This window comes from Cucurbita maxima, unplaced genomic scaffold, assembly GCF_002738345.1.
Source record: "Cucurbita maxima cultivar Rimu unplaced genomic scaffold, Cmax_1.0 Cma_Scf00253, whole genome shotgun sequence".
NCBI classification, from domain to species: Eukaryota; Viridiplantae; Streptophyta; class Magnoliopsida; order Cucurbitales; family Cucurbitaceae; genus Cucurbita; species Cucurbita maxima.
In genome coordinates, this window is record NW_019272269.1 from 32,526 (window position 1) to 57,510 (window position 24,985).

Below are 24,985 nucleotides of genomic sequence, written 5' to 3' on the forward strand. Positions count from 1 at the left end.
TTATGCCAATTTATCAGATTGCTTGTCAATCATATCATACCATATATCTCATCATGTCAAACATATGTCATATCATAAACTTACCATGTATTCTAACGTATCATATAGCATTGTATAGCATCATCACATCACAAAATGACATCATCATACATCGTACATCATCATCGTACAATATAGTTACAACATCATAAATATAAAGAATAAATGACATGTGCAAGGGCCACTAGGCACCTATCATCATACATTAAACAAATTGTATGATCTATCCGATAGTAAGACCACTTACTTTGTTGGCCTTAGCCGGTGTTCTCCCTAAATTCAAGTACGCTTTTTGTCCCTCGAAATTTCTCCTAGTATTACCGATTGTCGTTTCCTATTAGAACGTCCATCTTGTTAATTAGTAACTACAATTTCTTAACTCAGTTTAACATAAATCGAGAAATTGAACCTTATACTAACCTTAATTTCCTTAAACAAGGTCAATTTCAGCCTCAGGATAGTCAGAACAAAAAATATTGGGCAAAATACCCTTTAGTGAGCTGAGAGCTTGATTTTGAGCCGCAAACCTGAGCCTAACTGACTGAGTCGCATAAGCCGAAGAAGTTTATGGCTGCAAGCATGATGCAGGGTGCAATGAGACGCAAACGTGTTTTTTTGGCGATTGATTTTTTTTTTTTTTTGTTTTGTAGGTGTTACAGAATTTGTTTGTGTTTCATTTTCTAAAATTGTATATAAATTTCAAATCATTCATTTTTGTGCTTGAAATTTGTCTATAAAATCTAGAATTTGGTATTCAGGTTGACGTCATTAGTTTATTCTTCAATAACAACTATAATACTTTATTCAGATGTACTCATTTTTACATCTTTAGAGTAGTATTAGAGCATGCACACAACTTATGTAGAAAAGAAAAGATTTTATGTGATGTAAGGCGAAAGTATGGATTTGTCTAAGGATTCCATGGATGAATGAGCTCCAATACCTTTGTATGACTATTATATAAAGAAAAACCCTTCTCATCTGCACGCCAAATGCATTGAAAATAGTCGCATCGGTATTGAAGCCAAATATGACTCTCTAGCCAAAAAACCTCGAACGAAAGCTTCCCATAATTGCTGCTAAAGTTGCACCAAAACAATGTTGTCTCCCAAAAATTCTCATTGAATTCCCAGCTGTATTGGTATTTGAACTGAAGAATATGCTCCCCTAAATCAGAAAGTTAGGACATGGACATAAATTCAATTGAAAAAATGATGAAAAAAAAAGAACTATAACCGTTTATACAACTACATAGTCAAATGTTCAATTAAATAAAAAATCCTAAATATCAATTTGTGCTTAATTCAACTGGCTGAGACTATATATGCTTGAATGGAGAGGTCGAAGTACTCTTCAAACTCACCCAGTTGATTAACAAACAAACCCAAAAAAAAAAAAAAAAAAAAAATTAACCCAACCTAAAAGAAAGTTGTAATTAAACCCTTCAAGATTAAAAGGAAAATTGTAAAAATTGTGAACCTAATTTTTCAATAATCAAATTCATATTTTCTACCCAAATTTGTATTTTTTTTTTCCACAAATTGGGATAAAAAATGAACATGGATCTAGAACTTTTTTAATGTTGGATATTATACCGAGTTTTGAAATTCCACAACCCTTAAATAAAAAAATAAAAAAAAAAACTATCTATACCATAAATTTAAATATACATAAAATAATATGGTTTCGTTGTATAATTTATCATCGTGCAACACTCTTATTTACCTAAATCATCTTTTTTTGATTTGCAATGGACCAGTAAAGGTCCGTCTTGATAATTAAGAATCGTCACTTTCCAAGGAGAAAGTGGATATTGCCTTGCAAAACAAGTGAAAACATTAAAAGTTGAGGCAAAAGTAAATAATAAAATCACACCGAGATTATTCATAACCTTAGAATTCTTTTGTGTTTCATTGGGATCCTTTTGAACTCTATATATATATATTTGATCATTGCACTTAAACAAAATACCTTTTTAACAACTTTTAAAGATAGATTTTTAGGTAAAAGGCTATTAGAAAATTGAAAAAAATTGAAAGGATATTAAGCGTGTTTATTTGTTAGGTTACACTTTATTTAGCAAGGAATCACACACATCCCCAAACTTATGTTACCCTTTTTTTCTCTCCCAACTAATCATATACTTTTCCAAACTCCAATGGTATGTCTCCTTCTCAAGTTTTTCTATTTTGGTGCTAGAAATTTTTGAGTAATATCTAGAGTACATATTCATTTTGAAGTAAGTATTTTGTTTTTCGATAACAACTCAGATATTTCATTGCCATACATGCACTATTTTTTAAAAAGTCTCCGGTATCATTAAGAACTCAAATGTTCAATAGACTTGTTTTTATTAGATTAGTATTGTAGTAAGCACACAACTTCTAAAAAAATGAAAAGATTTCATGTGGGGCGAAGAAAAGGTTATGGTTTGGTTTAAGAACTCCAAACATAAATGATCGAATAACTTTGTTTTACTATAATCAAATAAAAAACCCTTTTCATCAACATCACAAATGCAGTGCCAATAGTTGCATCGTTCTTGATGCCCAACTTCATTATCCGGCCAAAATACCTTAAACCAAGCATGTCCAAGATTGCTACTAAAATAAAAAGAAAAAGAAAGAGAAAGGACAAGGCCTCCAAAAATGCTGGAGTTAATTAAACTTTTAGTTGAACGATATCATTTTATCATTTATTATGCCTTAACCCCATTTCAAGAGACTCCTTAGCTCGAATTGGGTTTCAACGAGAAGATTTAAGTTAGCATTAAAAAAGTATAGTGACTCCGTTTTAAGTCAACTAAACAAGTCATTTTACTATTGGATGTCTAAGGGCTTAATTGAATGACTTCTGTGTTGTATGAATGACACGTATCTTGTGACAGCATCGTAGTTTTATAATGCTATTATTATGCTATGTTATAAAATTATGACTCATATGTCATGCTATGACTCATGTATATTCCACGCAACTTATTTATTTCTCCACTATGCATGGAATTATTTTTCCATTACGCATGTAATTGAATATACATAAGAAAGACAACACAATAAAAAAGATATTTTACAAAATCAATCGGTTCTGGCTCCTCTTATAATATACGTTAAACTCATTTTAAACTTGCATTAATAGTAAAAACAAAATTAATTAGTTATGCACTTAATTAGACACTCATTGTTATTAATGCATGATACATTATATTATCTCAACTCATTAATAACAAGTTTTTGAGTAGGCTCAAATACTTACCGTGTCCTCTTCCCTTTCTTCTCGACTTGTCCTCTCGTTTTTATGGTGTTTTAACGTCATAGAGTTTTCTACAATGCATATCCATTATGTTTCCATTTTTCTGAAACCTATATCCCATTTGTAATGAAAATACATCCAAAACTAGGGTTATTGAGCTTACTATTATGTATCTTGTGCCCTTGTCGTGTTATTTCCTTGCTACAATCTCCCTCGTACTGTGTCCACGCATGTCTTTTAGTCTTCGTCCGCTTACGCTCGTTGGAAAAATACAACTACCTTTTTGTTTTCTCCTCGTTCTCTCTGTTACTAACTCTTTTCTCATGCAGTAGCGTTTTGTAGGGGTCGGGGGAGAGCGTGTCCGAGAGGAGAGCGAGAATTCTGGTGCCTCGCTAGAATTCTCCAGACTTTTCCGGTGACTAAGTTTTTTTTTTATGGTCGTTACAAAGTTTGTCAAAGTCAACCAAGAGGCAAAAAAAAAAAAATTATTTTGACCCTACATTGATGAACCCTAATTAGCTGTTAGACCGCAAGTGTTTTTTGGTATTAGATTATAATTTTTTATTATGTTGTTCTCTTGGAGGAGTTTCGCTGAAGATTCATGAAGAACACCAGAGTTAATTCAAATTAGAAGACGACGTTCCGATGTACATCAAGAATTGTAAGATTTATAGTTTTGGATCATCTTTAGATACAGATATTCCATGAAGAAATCGAGTCCTAAAAAGCTCAAGAATTGGCTGCCCAACAAAAAGTTCTTTGGTTTGAATTCTGGCGACAAAAAGTTTTGCGGTGAACTTTGTTGAACACAACTCTTTGTGGGAAACACTCGCACTATTTATTAAGACCAATCTAGAAGAGATTACAACACAATTTGTATGATACTACTGCATTGTTGGTTGTATTTCTTGAGATGAAAACCTAAATAGGGTGGATGGTATTTATACTCTATGATAGTCCATCTATTTCTAAAATTTCTCACCCTTTTCTCCTAAAATATCTAAATCATTTTTTCTAAATATTAGGTATATTTATTTAAAAAATCACTAATTATTTCCGTAACATAAACATACAAGGACTCATACAATGGTTGAGTTTAACCCTATTGGGATAGTGATATATTTTAACACTCACCATCAACACTAGTTCTCATTCGTCGCACCATGTTGAGCTGGCAACGTAAGCTCTCATGTGAGCCATTTTGTAAACAAATATATCAATTGGTCTTCTACATCTTGAATTCTTCCTTTAGGACTTTTGCTCTAATGAAATGGTAGTCCACCTCTAAATTTTTTGTTCTAGCATGAAACACAGTATTTTCTACTAGACAAATCGCAAATTGGTTATCGCAATTAAGTGGTATTGGATAGTAAATTTTTTTGTGCCAATCTTCCATCAAGAGTTTCAGCTATGAACTTTCCTGAGCTACTTCAGCTGCTGCTCTGTACTCTGCTTCTCTAGTTGACAATGATATTGTTCGTTGTCTTTTTCTACACCAAGAAGTTGTTCTCGAATCGAGCTTAACCACATTCCCAATGCTTAACTATCGAGTGTTGTGGTATCTGGCTAGCTTACAATTTTCGCTTCTTTTGTACAAAAAAAATCATAATTGATCATACCTTTGTCATATCTCAAGATTCATCGAGCCGCATTCAAATGAAGCTTCTTTGGACTTTGCCTAACTAATGAATCCAACTTCATTTTCAAATCCATTTGGTTGGTTCATGTAGATCTCCCGGTTCAACTCTCCATGCAAAAAAATATACTTCATATCCATCTGCCATAATTCTCAATCTTTATTTGCCACAGGTTTTGGAGGAACTTGTACGAGAATGTTTTTTTTATTTGCCACAGGTATTGGAGGAACTTGTACAAGAATAATCTTTTTATTTGCCACGGGTATTGGAGGAACTTGTACTAGAATGATTTTTTTATTTGCCATAGGTATTGGAAGAACTTGTACGAGAATGATCTTTTTATTTGCCATAGGTATTGGAAGAAGTTGTACGAGAATGATCTTTTTATTTGCCACAAGTATTGGAGGAACTTGTACGAGAATGATCTTCGCCACTGGACTAAACGTTTGATCATAGTCTAGTCCATATTTTTTTAAAGAACTCTGGGGCTACATTATTATGTAAATCCACTTGCAAAGATGGGCTTGATATCTCTTGGTATTGGTACTAATTCCCAAGTTTTCTTTTGTGACAAGGCTATAATTTCTTATTTTGCTACAAAGCTATAATTTCTTCCTCATTGGCACGCTCCTACTTTCAAACCATAGGCATGGCTCTTTAACTTCATTTTCTATAAGAGAAAACCATGTCGTTTAATATTTTATTTCTTTAGGATTGATCTCTTATATTTAAAAATATTCGTTTCCAAAGTTTGTCTAAAAACTAATTTATATCAATTTCTAGGCAGGAACGTTTCCAAAGTTTGCCTAAAAACTAATTTATAGTCTTACATGGGATAGCTTACTCTTGTAATAGGATAGCTTACTCTTGGAATAAGTGGAATAACTTACAGGCCGAGGGGGATTTGAATCTACAATCACTTGATTAGAAGTAAGGCGCCTTATCCATTATACGACCACTCGTATTCAAATTGAATTTTCAAGAATTTACTATAAGATTTTTCCCCCAAACATGGAGCCCATTGATTTTGTTACAAATCTCTCAATTGGACCTTTGTTCTTAGCATAGGGGTTTCTTTGGTTTCGGAGTCTTAAAACCTTGGTTCTTTGTTCTTAGCCTTCTTTGTGTCTTGACATTGTTTGGGTGTGTGATAAGCTTAATAGATACATGTTATTAAGGCAACCTCCTAATTACTTAATAGTCAAAGTCTCATGCTCATTCTTATTTAGGGGAGCATCTAGATTACTTAAAAATCAAGAGCTAGCCTTCTACTTATTTAAAGTAAAGTGCTAACTTTGAGATCCTCTTAGATTAGGGTAATCATCTGGTTGCTTAAAAACCAAGGACTGTCCTTTAGGTAAATTTAGATTAGGGTAATCCCCTGGTTGCTTAAAAACCAATGACTATTCTTAAGGTTTACCTAGATAACGTCCTCACTGCTTAACAATCAAGTGCAAATCTTTGAGCTCTTCTTGAGTAAGGTAGTACGCTGGTTACTTAATAACCAAAAGCTATCCTAAAACTTATCACGAGTATCATCCTAATTTCTTAAAAATCAAGGATGAATATAGAGCTCATCTTGACATAGGGTAGCCTCTCGATTGGTTAAAAATTAAGGTCGAACCCTATGCATAACATAATCTTATAACACACTAGGGTGATGGTATTTAATAACCTTTAAGGTATTTAAGGGATTCATTCGATTACATAATTCTTAATTTTATTAGATAGGGGAATTCTAATCCTTTTCCTTATGTCATGAACCTTTCATAATAACATGCATAAGTTTGTCATAAAATTACGTGTTCCTTGACTATTCTAGAAGGATCTTAAATCTTGGTTAGGGATCATATTCCTTGACTATCATTTCTCACCGGCCTTGGCTTATACACCTAACTTTTTCTAAAATCTTCGAGATTTTGTAAAATCCTTCTTAAGGTTGTACATAAGTAATTTATAAGCTTGAAAAATCATTAGGGTCATACAAACTTCTTAAGGTCGTCTTTATAAGGGTATTTTGGTAATTTATCTATATTCCTTGGTTTTGGTTCTTAGCCCTTCCAAACTTTGTAAAATCTTTGATAAAAATAAACCTTAATGAAAACTGAAGTCAGCTTGAAAAAATATTTTAAAGATCTTTAGGGGTATTTTGGATAAGCTACCTATCCTTAACCAATAATCACCAAATTTCATATATAACCCTAATATATCTTATTATGCCTACCATTAAAATTTCATGGTTAACAAAGTTCGTTTGATATGTTATTTTAACATTATTAGATTCTCGAGCAAAATGTATGGTTTAGGTTCTTAACTCTTTGTTCTATATTGTTTTCTTCTATATTAATTTAAATTTAAATTACTTAAGGTTCATATTGCATTCATATTGATTGTTATATGTATTTCATTCGGGTCCTTGGTCCTTGAGCTTCGGGTATCTGAATTGCTCCAAATTTTTTTTGGTAGGTCCATATTTTAGTGTAGTTTCAAGAACCCTAAAGAATTTTATGAGAACCCATCTGGGTTGAGTTTAATTGGAAAAAAAAAAAAAAAAAGTTGTGTCATATTTTAAGACAGACATGGCTAGTTCAATGTCATTATCGTCTTCCCCGGAAGAAATGTGTGGCCTGTTGTGAGGTTGCTCTCAAAATCACCTTCTACATACCATTGATTTCTTCATGAAACTTGAAAATCATGTTTCAAGGAAGAACTAGAGATCAAGAATTCACCTCGTCATGAGGTTTCTTCCTTATCTTTCTCTCAATTTTGAGAATTGATTTTGGAAGGATGAATTATTGCATATGTCCCCAATTTTTCGATTCTTTCTCTCGACATGAAACCCATTTTCGTAGATTCTAAAGGTTATTGAGAAACTCGATCGAGAGCTCTTCAGCCCTTAACTTCTTTATGAAACCTTCTCCTCTCATCCTCTTGAAGCTTATGGTATCTTGTATTAAAGCTTAATAGACCTCAGTCAAAAAATTTGGTGTTTTTCTAAAATTCATAAAAAAAAACGAAGCTTATAAGTTTTTTCTTCGATTCTCCTTGTTCTTGAGGTTTTTAGCTTTCGTTGTCTTCATGAAACTTCTTATAGATTGACTGGTTGTTGGCTTGGAGAGATAAATTTTCTTGTAGTCTCGAATTGAAATTTTAAATTTATTCTCTCCTAGAGCCATGAAAACTCAAATTGACGGAATGTGTTTAAGATGTTTTCAGCTCTTGAGTCGTCATGAATCTTGTTGGGGAGCTAATTTCAAAGTTGTAAGAATTTCTTTAAGGGAATTTGATAAACCATAGTCTCTTAATTTTGGAAACTTGAGAGCAATGTAACTCATAATCTAAAAGCTTCCAACTCAAGTGTAAAGAACTTTCAAGACTTGATTCTTGTTTCAAATGAAAACTCCTACTTAATACTTGAAAACTCCTACTTAATACTTTATAGATGAAGCTTAAATTTGCCGTGAAACCACCAACTCATCCTGAATTTGAAGTTCATTTCTTAGAAATTTCTTTTGAAAATATCTTCTCCGATCAGAGGCTTGCCTACTTTTTTCTTTAAATCTAGTTGTTGGATCTGAGTTACTTCGAGTTTTCTTGATCCTGTTAAAATTAGAGCTCAATCTAATAGTTGAATTTGAAGATCGAAGGGTTTTGTACAGGCTAATCTCGAACGTATGATTCTTTGAAAATTGATATTTTCATAATTTTTTTTAGTTTAAAAGTATTTTGGTAATTTAAAACTTTTGAATACTCAACATGCATCTCGATATTTTAGATGCCTCCGATAAAGTGTTGCCACCTTAGGAACATGTATTTAGTAAGCTTATCACACACCAAAACAATGCCAAGACACAAAGAATGCTAAGAACAAAGAACCAAGGTTTTAAGACTTCGAAACCAAAGAAATCTCTATTCTAAGAAAAGATCCAATTCAAGAGATTTGTAACAAAATCAATGGGCTCCATGCTCTTGAAAATTCAATTTGTATACGAGTTATCACATAATAAAAGGCGCCCATGGCCTAATGGATAAGGCATCTGACTTCTAATCAGGCGATTGTGGGTTCGAGTCCCACTGGGCGTGTAAGCTTTATCTAATGGTCAACATGGAATTGTTTATTTTTCTAAAATTCATAAAAAACGAATTTATAAGTTTTTTCTTCGATTCTCCTTGATCTTGATGTCTTTAGCTTTCGTTGTCTTCATGACAATTCTTATTGAGTGCCTAGAAACTGGTGGGTATTAGTTTGGAGAGATAAATTTTCTTGTAGTCTCGAATTGAAATTTTAAATTTATTCCCTCCCACGGCCATGAAAACTTAAATTGAGGTAATGTGTTTGAGATGTTTTCAACTCTCGGTGTCTTCATGAAACTTGTTGGGGAGCTAATTTCAAAGTTGTAAGAATTGCTTTGAGGAAATTTGATGGACCGTAGTCTCTTAATTTTGGAAAACCCGAGAGCAATGGAACCCATAATCTAAAAGCTTTCAACTCGAGCTTAAAGAATGTTCAAGACTTAATTCTTGTTTCAAATGAAAGCCCCTACTTAATACTTTACGGAATAAGTTTAAACTAAAAGTGAAACCTCCAAATCGTTGTGAATTTGAAGTTCATTTTTTAGAAATTTCTTTTCGAAATATCTCCTCGATCAAAGGCTTACCTACTTCGTTCTTTAAATCTAGCTGTTGAATCTGAGTTACCTTTAGTTTTCTTGATCATGCTAAAATTTCATGATCATACTAAAGTTTCAAGTTAATAGTTGGATTTGAAGATGGAAGGATTTTGGGTACGCGGATCTCAGTCCTACAATTCTTTGAAAATTGGTATTTCATTAATTTCTTTTTAGTTGAGTGGTATTTTGGTAATTTAAAACTTTGAATACTTTATCATTATTTTTAGAATTTTATATTAAAATTCTTTAATCTAAAATTTTCTTAAAACAATTTTGTGAAGAGTTTTGTAAACATGCATTGGGATATTTTTCCCCTTTATGATGCGTACGGACGCGTATGTTATGAAAAGAAAAATGATCGTCATTTTTAACATGATGGTATGATGGTCACTATTCCTATCGGGTGTGCGAAGTGACTGGTGGGTCGTCCATATTTGTACGTATGGGTTGTGTGTAGAATAGTAAATACACATCTAATGACCGCTTAGGATAGTTACCTCAGGAAATAGGTTTTAAATGATTGGTCTCATTCATCATTGCATGTGTTTGCATCTAACCCCAATAGTGGTGTCACTTATTGAGTATTTCTTAAAATACTCAAGCCACGTGCTACTTTTATATTTCAGGTAAATGCAAGGCACCCTTGCACGGTTGATGGCGACATCGCAAATTTAAAGACGATGACACATGCATAGGATAGTCGTATTTAGTTTTGAAGAGTATAGGTTAGTATAGGGTATTGTTTTTTTTTTTTTTTTTTTGTTATGTCCATTTTTAATTTATTCTTTTAATACGGTTTTAAAGATCTTTTCTTAGACATATAAGTCCATGGTATTGTCTTATGAATACGTTTTTAAAGAATATTTCCACTCAAGGTATTACATCATGCATGTGGTAGCAACTTTAGGTTAATAGAAAACTAGGATCGTTACGACATTCATGTCTAGCATTATTTGTGTAGGATGATGGCTTGAGGTGGTTGCTAGACAGCTTGAGCTTGCAGTTTCGAAGTAAGACAAGATAGATGAAACAGAAAGCACCATGACGGTGCCTTCCAAAGAACCATTCACATTAGAGGAATAGTGTCACTGGTTGCAAGCAGAGAAGCCGAGAGTCGAGAAAAGACAAGCGTCGCCCAAGTACAAAAATTGTACACAATGTAAGTCCTTATGGGGGGGACAACGTTGCTGCAAAGAGGCAGCTGAGTTCGAGAGGGGGAGAGCAACATCAATAAGTCTCTCACCCCGTAAAGGTATTCGGGCATACTAGCACACGTGTATTCCTTGAGCCACCACCTTGTGCCTAGGGTGGATGACTCCACAAACAGATGTCAAAACCAATATCCACTCGAGAAGTGAGCATCAAGCTAGAAGTTCAAGTACAACAATAGTCACGCGAAGGTGGCAAAGTACAAAGAGTTGGCCAAAAGACAGCGCCAACAACTGAAGAGACTGTCAAAGAGTTTGACTTTGCTCAATAGGAGAAGTGGTCGCTTCCAAAGAGTGTTGCGGCTGGGCTTGCGAGCCCCACCCCGAGGGATGCACTAGTTCACAGGAGAAGTGGTCGCGACCAAAGAGTGTCGCGATTGAGCTTGCGAGCCCCACCCCGAGGGGTGCACTAGTTCACAGGAGAAGTGGTCGCGACCAAAGAGTGTCGCGGCTGGGCTTGCGAGCCCCACCTCGAGGGGTGCACTAGTTTATGTGATCCACAGAGGATACACACACTGGGGCCAAGTTGGCCACAATAGGGCAAAAGTGCCCTTCTAAGTCCATAGTCGGCGGTGGAGTGCCTGCAAAGAGAGTCAGCCTCATCCACAACTATGACAAACGCTGAAGAGTTGTTGTATTATTCGGTGAGAGGAAATTTGTTGTTGGAAGAAAAATGCGTAACAAAGGAGAGAGAGAATAACTGAATTCTGACTGCCTTCAAAATCAGGTTGTTATTTATTGTGAACAAATCCCCTATTTAAAATATAAATTATTATAAATATGGGTGGAGAGTGGCCAACTAAATATGTGCCACTCCCTACAAAATTTCCGTCTAAAATTTTGCTTTCGAAGCCACCGTCCAATTGCTTCCATCACAAGAGCATTCCTCGGATACCACCGGTGCTTTTCCATCTCCGACGGATTTCAAACGCTGCCCGTAGGACAACAACTTCATCGGACTTGCATCTGCACTATGGTTCCATTGGTTCGGAGTGGCACAATCGCCGAGTTAAACTTCTCCTTTATCCTCGGATTTGACACATTGCCCTGATACGGGATGTAGCATTATGTATGGTATTGGTGCTTTAGAATTTGGATCCGCAAGAAACGAGCTTTAGTTTCAAATTCTAACTAAAGAAATATATAAATGTTTGATTTGTTATAATGGAGGGTTAGATTGAGAAGCAACCAATTAACCTTGATTCACTCTCTCGATTAAGTGGAAGCATTTGTTTAAGTGTTGGGGGTACTATCTTTAGTCCATGAGTGATCCATAACACCAAAACTTTCATCTAATTATCTTAATAATCATTTAAAACTCACCATTCTTCCTTCTCAGACGGTGGCATACTCGTTGTGGCTAGTTTCTTCGTGCGGAATCCTAATGTCGCATCGCTCAAATACTCAAAAGCCACGACGGTGATTTACTACCACGGCGAGGTGATTGGAGAGGGGGAGACGCCGGCGGATTGACGAAGGCAAAGGACACGATGGCGACGAATGTGACGGTGGAGATCGAGGCGGAGGAAATGGATGAGGGTCTGAGTTTGATGGAGGATTTGAAGTCGGGAGGTTTGAATATCAGTAGGCACACGAAAATGCCAGGAAGGGTCAAAATAGTTGGTTTCATCAAGAAAAGGTTTGAGGTAAAAATGAACTGCTCATCTACTTTCAATACTAAAACCCAAATGACTAAAAGGGAAGGTTGTGATAAGCATGTAAAAATTTATGATTAATGAAGAATTATGGGAGGAATTTGAAACCAAATGGCTATTAGGTTCGTAGTGTTGAATTACGAGTAGTATTAAAATTTTTAATTATGGTACGTAGGTTGTTTATAAATTTTTTGGATTATATTACTTTTTACTTTGCTTATGTAACTATATTAGTACGTTGGATCGACAGTGAATTTGTTTGACCATGAGTGAGTGTGACTCCCAAACCTTTGTAACGACTCATGTCTAGGATTTGACATGGTCACGTTGCCTACTCTTTGTTTCTAAGAGTGAAAGCTATTCCCACGAACTAACTCGAGTTCTTCCTGCATGTTTTTTTCCTTGCTCACATGCGTCCTAGAAAAATTCTCCACAGGTTACGTGCATCATAGAATTGCTCCAAGCAAAACATACCTAACCGTGAAGTTCTTATAATTGTGCTGTCGAAAAGGAAAATGAACCTTATATGGAGTGACTATCCATGTTCTAAAGTATTTCTTAGCTATCATATCCTCACGATCCCTCTCGTTTGGAAGTGGTTTCGATTCATTCATGTACCCCTCATTTGCTCGGGTGTCACATACCTACCAACTTTCACATTAGTTCGTTTTCAAACCACATCTTACTGGGAGAGATACTGCTTTAATACAATTTGTATCGTCTCATGTCCAAGATTCAGAGCCATCAGGTATCGAATCTGGATTACAAATCTTGATCTATCCTAGACATGACGCGTTACAATTTTGGTCGACCCTAAAAGCTTGATCAAACAGTTTAGAATGATCCACTAATCCAAAACCAGTTCGGTGTAATGGGTCGTCCCTTCAAAAGTTTCCCTGAGTTTAACGACGTGACTTTTTAAACTTCACATTAACCCGCCATCAATTCCAAAGAAGAGAATTTGTTTGAAAAAAGAAGGCCAGATGGCCAATTTATTTTTATTAGTGGGGACATAAAATTATAGACTTTCATTTTTTCTCCTTCCACACAATCAAATTCAAAAGGTGACATTTTCCAAGCGAGGGCATCGAGGCTCATAATACAAGTTCTTACCAAACTACTCATCGAATAGCCAAACTACACGTCGAATTGTTTACGGTAAAAAAGACAAAGAAATCTTAATTTATTTATTATATGCTTTGGACCTTCTAAATATGCGACATCAAAATTCAACGTTTAGAATATTCTACTCTCTCCCCTAGAATATATATATGTATATATATATTAGCTTGTGCTAGTCTCGTTTAAATCTTTTTTTAACTATGCAATTGGAGACGGACAACCATAATCTAAATAAATAAATTAATAAATGCATAGTATTGTATGAAAAGTGTATAAATAAAATATTTTCAATAACTTGATAGGTTAACTATTTTATTTTTATTAATTTAGATTATTAAAATAATTTTATGCATTTGTGAATTATTAGGTGGAAAAATGTCTCCAACTCAAAAAAAATGTAATGGGGGTATTATAGAAGAACTTATCATAAACGTAGTTAGCTACTATTTTAACTTTTAATTTGAGACAGGAATAAGCTTCGAGATTTACTTAAGAAAAAGGGGCCATAATGTTAAAATATTGGTTCTGTGGGCAAGATATGTATGAACGTTGCTAGCTTTGTTAGAAAAATTGGCTTATTACTCAACAAATTATCAAAGGTGGAAACACAATTTATTAACAAAGCAACTGAATTAAGAAAAATGGAAGGAGTTTCACGGTTACATGGATCTTTGATCTTTTGAACAAATTTCAACCTATTAATGAGATATATAAGCAACCTTTGGGCTATGCTTCTCTCACCCCGATTCATAAAAGAGAAGAAAAAATGGGAAGAACTTTTCAAGTTGTTCTTTTTCTAGCATTGTTTGTGCTTCTACCTCCTTCTGTTTATTCTTTACCGTTGTCAACAAACGGAAGGTGGATCGTTGATTCGACAACAGGGCGTCGAGTGAAGCTTGTGTGCGTGAATTGGCCTTCCCACACACAGAGCATGCTAATAGAAGGTCTCAACCACAGGCCATTAAAAGAGCTGGCAGATGAGGCAATCAAGTTGAGGTTTAATTGTGTACGACTCACGTATGCAACTCAAATGTTCACTCGTTATGCAAATAGGACAGTTGAAGAGAATTTTGACCTTCTCGATTTAGAGCAAGCAAAAGCCGGATTGGCTCAATATAATCCTTTTGTGTTGAACAAGACTATTGCTGAAGCCTATGAAGCTGTTGTTGATGTGCTTGGAGAGAGTGGTTTAATGGTGATTGCCGACAACCATATGAGTCAGCCAAGATGGTGTTGCTCCCTTGACGATGGCAATGGATTTTTTGGAGACCGCTATTTTGACCCTCAAGAATGGCTACAAGGTCTTAGCTTAGTTGCTCAACGCTTTTCCAAGAAACCAACGGTACGTAAAAATTAAGGAAAATTCTCACACTCTTGAAACTAAACTCAAACATTTAAAGACTTCTATAATTTTTCACTAACAAAAGAACATTCTTTTGTTATGACATTTAGGTGGTTGGAATGAGCCTACGAAACGAGATACGAGGAACCAATGAAAATGCAAATGATTGGAACAATTATGTTACTCAAGGAGTAACAACAATCCACAACATTAACCCAAATGTTTTAGTGATTGTTTCGGGCCTAAATTTTGATAATGATCTTCGATGCTTAAAAGAGAAGCCCTTGAATGCAAGCGCCTTAGACAACAAGTTGGTTTTTGAGGTGCACTTGTATTCGTTCAGTGGAGATGCAGAGAGTAAATTTATAAACCAGCCACTAAATAATATTTGTGCAGATATTATCAATGGCTTTGTAGACCATGCTGAATTTGTTAGAGAAGGACCAAACCCATTTCCTTTGTTTGTCAGCGAATATGGGTACGATCAGAGAGAGGTTAACGATGCAGAAAATCGGTTCATGAGTTGCTTCACAGCTCATCTTGCACAAGAAGATTTAGATTGGGCATTATGGACTTGGCAAGGTAGCTATTATTATAGGGAAGGTCAGGCAGGCCCGGCAGAAACTTTTGGAGTTCTCGACTCCAATTGGACTCAAATTAAAAATCCAAACTTTGTCCAGAAGTTTCAACTATTGCAGACTATGTTGCAAGGTAAGTATAAATATATTAACGATTTTGAATATATGGATCTATAACAAGTGTAAAAGACATTTTTTTACGGCGCACAGATCCAAATTCCAATGCATCGTTCTCGTATGTTATATATCATCCACAAAGTGGCCAATGCATCCAAGTCTCAAATGACAACAAAGATATGTTCATGGGTAATTGCTCCAACTCAGGTCGATGGACTCATGACAATGATAGCACTCCAATTAGGATGTCAAGCACTGGTTTATGCTTAAAAACAAGCGGAGAAGGCCTTATGCCATCTCTCTCAACAGATTGCTTCGGCCCTCAGAGTTCTTGGAGAGCCATTTCAAACACTAAGCTTCATTTGGCCACCATAACTCAAGATGGGAAGAGCCTTTGCTTGCAGGTTGAAAACTCTAATTCTTCAAAAATTGTGACAAACTCTTGTATTTGCACTGATGGTGCTCCAACTTGCCTCGAAGACACCCAAAGTCAATGGTTTGAACTCGTTGAAACCAACACATTGTGAGTTGCTTATGTATTGGGAAGAATAAATATATGACATGCCCGACTTTGAATTGGCCCCTATTTTATCTCTAATTCTATTCATGCTCGTGCTTAATTATAACCGATTTTATTTATCGTACAAACATATACGGAAAATAATACGAACAATAATGATCGTATAAAAGATTGGACATATAATAAACAATAGAAAAAAATTATTGACCATTTAACTACGAATTTAAGCATAAAATCGACAACCCTAATATGACTCCGGCATTTTCAAAACTTGTCTGCCAACACTAAATTCAAATTCCAACAACTACTAGTATATTGGACCAAATTCTCAATTCCCATTTTAAACTAATTAATAAACCAAGCAACATTTGTTGCAACAAGTTTGAACCGTTGGGGTTGAGGATCATCCATGCAACTTCCCTCGTCTTTAAAGCAAATGCATTTCTTCACAACAACTGAAGTACCAGATTCCTTCTCCAAGCAAAAATGGTCTTCGCCAATTGGAGATTTGCTTTCGAAGCCACCGTCCAATTGCTTCCATCACCAGAGCATTCGTCGGATACCACCGGTGCTTTTCCATCTCCGACGGATTTCAAACGCTGCCCGTAGGACAACAACTTCATCGGACTTGCATCTGCACTATGGTTCCATTGGTTCGGAGTGGCACAATCGCCGAGTTAAACTTCTCCTTTATCCTCGGATTTGACACATTGCCCTGATACGGGATGTAGCATTATGTATGGTATTGGTGCTTTAGAATTTGGATCCGCAAGAAACGAGCTTTAGTTTCAAATTCTAACTAAAGAAATATATAAATGTTTGATTTGTTATAATGGAGGGTTAGATTGAGAAGCAACCAATTAACCTTGATTCACTCTCTCGATTAAGTGGAAGCATTTGTTTAAGTGTTGGGGGTACTATCTTTAGTCCATGAGTGATCCATAACACCAAAACTTTCATCTAATTATCTTAATAATCATTTAAAACTCACCATTCTTCCTTCTCAGACGGTGGCATACTCGTTGTGGCTAGTTTCTTCGTGCGGAATCCTAATGTCGCATCGCTCAAATACTCAAAAGCCACGACGGTGATTTACTACCACGGCGAGGTGATTGGAGAGGGGGAGACGCCGGCGGATTGACGAAGGCAAAGGACACGATGGCGACGAATGTGACGGTGGAGATCGAGGCGGAGGAAATGGATGAGGGTCTGAGTTTGATGGAGGATTTGAAGTCGGGAGGTTTGAATATCAGTAGGCACACGAAAATGCCAGGAAGGGTCAAAATAGTTGGTTTCATCAAGAAAAGGTTTGAGGTAAAAATGAACTGCTCATCTACTTTCAATACTAAAACCCAAATGACTAAAAGGGAAGGTTGTGATAAGCATGTAAAAATTTATGATTAATGAAGAATTATGGGAGGAATTTGAAACCAAATGGCTATTAGGTTCGTAGTGTTGAATTACGAGTAGTATTAAAATTTTTAATTATGGTACGTAGGTTGTTTATAAATTTTTTGGATTATATTACTTTTTACTTTGCTTATGTAACTATATTAGTACGTTGGATCGACAGTGAATTTGTTTGACCATGAGTGAGTGTGACTCCCAAACCTTTGTAACGACTCATGTCTAGGATTTGACATGGTCACGTTGCCTACTCTTTGTTTCTAAGAGTGAAAGCTATTCCCACGAACTAACTCGAGTTCTTCCTGCATGTTTTTTTCCTTGCTCACATGCGTCCTAGAAAAATTCTCCACAGGTTACGTGCATCATAGAATTGCTCCAAGCAAAACATACCTAACCGTGAAGTTCTTATAATTGTGCTGTCGAAAAGGAAAATGAACCTTATTGGTATATGGAGTGACTATCCATGTTCTAAAGTATTTCTTAGCTATCATATCCTCACGATCCCTCTCGTTTGGAAGTGGTTTCGATTCATTCATGTACCCCTCATTTGCTCGGGTGTCACATACCTACCAACGTTCACATTAGTTCATTTTCAAACCACATCTTACTGGGAGAGATACTGCTCTAATACAATTTGTATCGTCTCATGTCCAAGATTCAGAGCCATCAGGTATCGAATCTGGATTACAAATCTTGATTTATCCTAGACATGACGCGTTACAATTTTGGTCGACCCTAAAAGCTTGATCAAACAGTTTAGAATGATCCACTAATCCAAAACCAGTTCGGTGTAATGGGTCGTTCCTTCAAAAGTTTCCCTGAGTTTAGTGACGTGACTTTTTAAACTTCTCATTAACCCGCCATCAATAAAAAAGAAAGAGAATTTGTTTGAAAAAAGAAGGCCAGATGGCCAATTTATTTTTATTAGTGGGGACATAAATTATAGACTTTCATTTTTTTTCCTTCCACACAATCAAATTCAAAAGGTGACATTTTCCAAGCGAGGGCATCGAGGTTCATAATATAAGTTCTTACCAAACTACTCATCGAATAGCCAAACTACACGTCGAATTGTTTACGGTAAAAAAGACAAAGCAATCTGATTTTATTTATTATATGCTTTGGACCTTCTAAATATGCGACATCAAAATTCAATGTTTAGAATATTCTACTCTCTCCTCTAGAATATATATATATATATATATATATTAGTTTGTGCTAGTGTCGTTTAAATCTTTTTTTAACTATGCAATTGGAAACGGACATAGCTCTAATTTGAGTGAACTAAAAAAAGACGTTGAAATCATTATTCCCAACCTTACACTGTGGACAAAATACTGAGAATTGTTAATAATTGAACGTAGGTTTGTTATCATCAAAACATCAATTAATTAGTTGGACATTAAGGGCCAAAAAGCCAACACGGAGAAAGATTGCAACTCAGCATTTGAGTGTCTCGCTTTTGGGTTGTGACTATAGTGTGCTATATTGGGTCGAGAACGTGCATGGGACGGACGCTGCGATGTTGGCTAAAGACATGCACATGGACTTAATTGATCGCGTATCTTGATTAGCTGTTCTGATGAGTTTTTGTCGGGAACACTGATGTTCAACTGTGAACTCCTGGTTCTAACCTAGATTCGTATCCGACCTAATGCACATGGACTTGATTGATCGCGTATCTTGATTAACTGTTCTGATGAGTTTTTGTCGAGAACACTGATGTTCGGCTGTGAACTCCTGGTTCTAACCTAGATTCATATCCGACCTAATTTTTTGCATTTTTAATCTCTCTACATTTTTTTATTCATTCATTTCCACTGCTTCTCCTTTCACTCTATGGTTTCTCTCTGGCAATGGTTTCGCACCACTTGTTCTGTTGTGCTTCCTCTCGTGGGGTTAGGATGATGAGATCCCGTGGGGTCAGGACGATGAGATCCCTACATACAACAGTGACTTTGAGAACAAAATTTCAAATATGAAAAATAGAGGCTTACTGATGTGAGAACTTGACTTGGAGTCGAACAAGGAACATTAATTGTTGCAATTAGGGGACATGGCGTGGGGGTTGGATCGAGAATGTGAAATTTGTTGAGGTTGAAAAAATTTTGGCAGCTCGCCAAAATCCTGTTGAGGACTATTGGGAGTGAGTCTCACATTGGTTAATTTAGTTGAAGATCATGGGTTTATAAGTGAGGAATACTATCTCTATTGGTACGAGGCCTTTTGAGGAAGCCCAAATCAAAGCCATGAGAGCTTATGCTCAAAGTGAACAATATCATATCATTGTAGAGAGTCATGATTACTAACAAATCCATGTGATTACACATCTAAAAGAACCTTTATGTTTTAGGTTCATGAAATTAAGTCCCTCCCTATTGTAAAAAAGACATCAAAGAAAATAATTCTTTTCTTTGTTGGGATGATTATTCTCTATCGAAAAACGAGATGTGAAATACAACTATACAACTTACTGTCCATAGGCACTTTTCATTATATGACCACTCGTATGCAATTTGAATTTTCAAGAGCTTACCATAAAATTTTTCCCCCAAACATGGAGCCCATTGATTTCATTACAAATCTTTTGAATTGGGCCTTTGTTCTTAGCATAGGGGTTTCTTTGGTTTTGGAGTCTTAAAACCTTGGTTCTTTGTTCTTAGCATTCTTTATGCCTTTTCATTGTTTGGGTTTGATAAGCATACTAAATACATGTTCTTAAGGTGGCCTCCTGATTACTTAAAAGTCAAAGTCTCATCTCGAGCTCATTCTTATTTAGGGAAGCATCTAGATTACTTAAAAATCAAAAGCTAGCCTTCGAATTGATTAAAAGTAATGCTAACTTTGAGCTCCTCCTGGATTAGGGTCGTCGCTTAAAAACAAAGGACTATCTTAAAGGTTTACATGAGATAATATCCTTATTGCTTAACAATCAAGTGCTAATCTTTGAGCTCTTCTTGAGTAAGGGTAGTCCTTTGGTTACTTATAAACAAAGGGCTATCCTCAAACTTACCACGAGGTATCATCATGATTTTTTTAAAATCAAAGATAAATATAGAGCTCATCTTGACTTAGGGTAGCCTCTCGATTGGTTAAAATTAAAGTTGAACCCTGAGCATAACATAATCTTTTAACACACCGAAGTAATGGTACTTAATAACCTTTAAGGTATTGAAGGGATTCATTCGATTGCATAATTCTTAAGTTTTATAGATAAGGTATTCTATTCTTTTTCCTTATGTCATGAACCTTTCATAATAATATGCATAAGTTTTTCATGGTATAATAAAATCATAACGTATCCTTTGACAATTCTAGAAGGATCTTGAATCTTGGTTAGGGGTCGTTAGATGTAACGTTATCATTTCCCACAAGCTTTGGCTTAAACACCTAACGTGCTCTAAAAGCTTTGAGATTTTGTAAAATTCTTTTTAAGGTCATACCTAAATAATTTATAAGCTTGAGAAATCATTAGGGTCATAAAAACTTTTTAGGGTTTTTATAGGGGCAATTTGATCATTTATCTCAATTCTTAGGATCATAAAAACTTCTTAAAGTCTTTATAGGGACATTTTGGTTATTTACCTTCTTTGGTTCTTTGCCTCTTCCAAACTTTTTAAAATATTTAGGAGCAATAAACCTCACCAGAAATCCTAACGGTTGAGTCTTAAAATATTTTAAAGATCATTATTAGAATTTTGGTCATTTTACTCTTAAATCTTGGATTAGTACCTAAACACGCTTCAATGGCTTAAAAACTTTATATTATCTTTTAGTAAGGGACATTTTGATTTATTTTTCATCGATACTTAGTTTAGCTACTTATCCTTATCCAATGATCACCAAATTTCATATATAACCCTAACTTATCATATTATGCCTACCATTAAAATTTCATGGGTAACAAAGTTCGTTTGATAGATTATTTTAACGTTATTAGATTCACGAGCAAAACGTTTGGTTTAGGTCCTTAACTTTTGGTTCTATACTGTTTTCTTCAATATTCATTTAAATCTAAATTACTTAAGGTTCATATTGCATTCAAATTGATTGTTGCATGTATTTCATAAGAATAGTATAAGATTGCTACTCACTTTATCATTGAAGTTCGGGTCCTTGGTTCTCGAGTTTCGAGTATCTGAATTGCTTCAAAATTTTTTTGGTAGATCCATATTTTAGTGCAGTTTTGATAACCATAAAGAATTTTATGAGAATCGGTCTGAATTGAGTTTATCATTATCTTCTTCCTCGAGATAGAGGAAGAAGTGTGTGGCCTGTTGCGAGGTTGCTTTGAGAATCGTCTTCTACAACCCTTCAATTTCTTCATGAAACTTGAAAACAATATTGCAAGGAAGAGCTAGAGATAAAAAATTCACCTCGTGATGAGGTNTCAAAAAAAATGTAGTGGGGGTATTATATAAGAACTTATCATAAACGTAGGTAGCTACTATTTTAACTTTTAATTTGAGACAGGAATAAGCTTCGAGTTTTACTTAAGAAAAAGGGGCCATAATGTTCAAATATTGGTTCTGTGGACAAGATATGTATGAACGTTGCTAGCTTTGTTAGAAAAATTTGCTTATTACTCAACAAATTATCAAAGGTGGAAACACAATTTATTAACAAAGCAACTGAATTAAGAAAAATGGAAGGAGTTTCACGGTTACATGGATCTTTGATCTTTTGAACAAATTTCAACCTTTTAATGAGATATATAAGCAACCTTTGGGCTATGCTTCTCTCACCCCGATTCATAAAAGAGAAGAAAAAATGGGAAGAACTTTTCAAGTTGTTCTTTTTCTAGCATTGTTTGTGCTTCTACCTCCTTCTGTTTATTCTTTACCGTTGTCAACAAACGGAAGGTGGATCGTTGATTCGACAACAGGGCGTCGAGTGAAGCTTGTGTGCGTGAATTGGCCTTCCCACACACAGAGCATGCTAATAGAAGGTCTCAACCACAGGCCATTAAAAGAGCTGGCAGATGAGGCAATCAAGTTGAGGTTTAATTGTGTACGACTCACGTATGCAACTCAAATGTTCACTCGTTATGCAAATAGGACAGTTGAAGAGAATTTTGACCTTCTCGATTTAGAGCAAGCAAAAGCCGGATTGGCTCAATATAATCCTTTTGTGTTGAACAAGACTATTGCTGAAGCCTATGAAGCTGTTGTTGATGTGCTTGGAGAGAGTGGTTTAATGGTGATTGCCGACAACCATATGAGTCAGCCAAGATGGTGTTGCTCCCTTGACGATGGCAATGGATTTTTTGGAGACCGCTATTTTGACCCTCAAGAATGGCTACAAGGTCTTAGCTTAGTTGCTCAACGCTTTTCCAAGAAACCAACCGTACGTAAAAATTAAGGAAAATTCTCACACTCTTGAAACTAAACTCAAACATTTAAAGACTTCTATAATTTTTCACTAACAAAAGAACATTCTTTTGTTATGACATTTAAGTGGTTGGAATGAGCCTACAAAACGAGATACGAGGAACCAATGAAAATGCAAATGATTGGAACAATTATGTTACTCAAGGAGTAACAACAATCCACAACATTAACCCAAATGTTTTAGTGATTGTTTCGGGCCTAAATTTTGATAATGATCTTCGATGCTTAAAAGAGAAGCCCTTGAATGCAAGCGCCTTAGACAACAAGTTGGTTTTTGAGGTGCACTTGTATTCGTTCAGTGGAGATGCAGAGAGTAAATTTATAAACCAGCCACTAAATAATATTTGTGCAGATATTATCAATGGCTTTGTAGACCATGCTGAATTTGTTAGAGAAGGACCAAACCCATTTCCTTTGTTTGTCAGCGAATATGGGTACGATCAGAGAGAGGTTAACGATGCAGAAAATCGGTTCATGAGTTGCTTCACAGCTCATCTTGCACAAGAAGATTTAGATTGGGCATTATGGACTTGGCAAGGTAGCTATTATTATAGGGAAGGTTGTGATAAGCATGTAAAAATTTATGATTAATGAAGAATTATGGGAGGAATTTGAAACCAAATGGCTATTAGGTTCGTAGTGTTGAATTACGAGTAGTATTAAAAAATTTAATTATGGTACGTAGGTTGTTTATACATTTTTTGGATTATATTACTTTTTACTTTGCTTATGTAACTATATTAGTACGTTGGATCGACAGTGAATTTGTTTGACCATGAGTGAGTGTGACTCCCAAACCTTTGTAACGACTCATGTCTAGGATTTGACATGGGCACGTTGCCTACTCTTTGTTTCTAAGAGTGAAAGCTATTCCCACGAACTAACTCGAGTTCTTCCTGCATGTTTTTTTCCTTGCTCACATGCGTCCTAGAAAAATTCTCCACAGGTTACGTGCATCATAGAATTTCTCCAAGCAAAACATACCTAACCGTGAAGTTCTTATAATTGTGCTGTCGAAAAGGAAAATGAACCTTATTGGTATATGGAGTGACTATCCATGTTCTAAAGTATTTCTTAGCTATCATATCCTCACGATCCCTCTCGTTTGGAAGTGGTTTCGATTCATTCATGTACCCCTCATTTGCTCGGGTGTCACATACCTACCAACTTTCACATTAGTTCGTTTTCAAACCACATCTTACTGGGAGAGATACTGCTCCAATACAATTTGTATCGTCTCATGTTCAAGATTCAGAGCCATCAGGTATCGAATCTGGATTACAAATCTTGATCTATCCTAGACATGACGCGTTACAATTTTGGTCGACACTAAAAGCTTGATCAAACAGTTTAGAATGATCCGCGAATCCAAAACCAGTTCGGTGTAATGGGTCGTCCCTTCAAAAGTTGGCCTGAGTTTAGCGACGTGACTTTTTAAACTTCACATTAACCCGCCATCAATAAAAAAGAAAGAGAATTTGTTTGAAAAAAGAAGGCCAGATGGCCAATTTATTTTTATTAGTGGGGACATAAATTATAGACTTTCATTTTTTTTCCTTCCACACAATCAAATTCAAAAGGTGACATTTTCCAAGCGAGGGCATCGAGGCTCATAATATAAGTTCTTACCAAACTACTCATCGAATAGCCAAACTACACGTCGAATTGTTTACGGTAAAAAAGACAAAGCAATCTGATTTTATTTATTATATGCTTTGGACCTTCTAAATATGCGACATCAAAATTCAATGTTTAGAATATTCTACTCTCTCCCCTAGAATATATATATATATATATATATTAGTTTGTGCTAGTGTCGTTTAAATCTTTTTTTAACTATGCAATTGGAAACGGACATAGCTCTAATTTGAGTGAACTAAAAAAAGACGTTGAAATCATTATTCCCAACCTTACACTGTGGACAAACTACTGAGAATTGTTAATAATTGAACGTAGGTTTGTTATCATCAAAACATCAATTAATTAGTTGGACATTAAGGGCCAAAAAGCCAACACGGAGAAAGATTGCAACTCAGCATTTGAGTGTCTCG

The 24,985-nt window shown here is 35.5% G+C and overlaps 3 protein-coding genes and 1 non-coding gene across 4 annotated transcripts; all 4 read left to right on the forward strand.

Annotated features, from left to right (window-relative positions):
- The first annotated feature begins 8,935 nt into the window (after positions 1 to 8,935).
- Positions 8,936 to 9,008, forward strand: TRNAR-UCU. The gene has a single exon. It is a non-coding gene; the product is annotated as a tRNA-Arg (tRNA).
- A 3,285-nt stretch (positions 9,009 to 12,293) lies between these two features.
- On the forward strand, positions 12,294 to 15,444 carry LOC111474121 (major extracellular endoglucanase-like). Its single transcript, XM_023119372.1, has 4 exons — positions 12,294 to 12,442; positions 14,634 to 14,922; positions 15,033 to 15,279; positions 15,392 to 15,444. The coding sequence occupies exons 1-4, from the start codon at positions 12,294 to 12,296 to the stop codon at positions 15,442 to 15,444; spliced, it is 738 nt and encodes a 245-aa protein (XP_022975140.1).
- An 81-nt stretch (positions 15,445 to 15,525) lies between these two features.
- Positions 15,526 to 16,177, forward strand: LOC111474123. Its single transcript, XM_023119374.1, has 2 exons — positions 15,526 to 15,633; positions 15,711 to 16,177. The coding sequence occupies exons 1-2, from the start codon at positions 15,624 to 15,626 to the stop codon at positions 16,142 to 16,144; spliced, it is 444 nt and encodes a 147-aa protein (XP_022975142.1). The 5' UTR covers positions 15,526 to 15,623; the 3' UTR covers positions 16,145 to 16,177.
- Positions 16,178 to 17,295: 1,118 nt separating this feature from the next.
- Positions 17,296 to 23,525, forward strand: LOC111474122. Its single transcript, XM_023119373.1, has 3 exons — positions 17,296 to 17,444; positions 22,602 to 22,894; positions 23,002 to 23,525. Exons 1-3 carry the CDS (start codon positions 17,296 to 17,298, stop codon positions 23,523 to 23,525), a joined length of 966 nt encoding a protein of 321 aa, XP_022975141.1.
- The last annotated feature ends 1,460 nt before the right edge of the window (positions 23,526 to 24,985 follow it).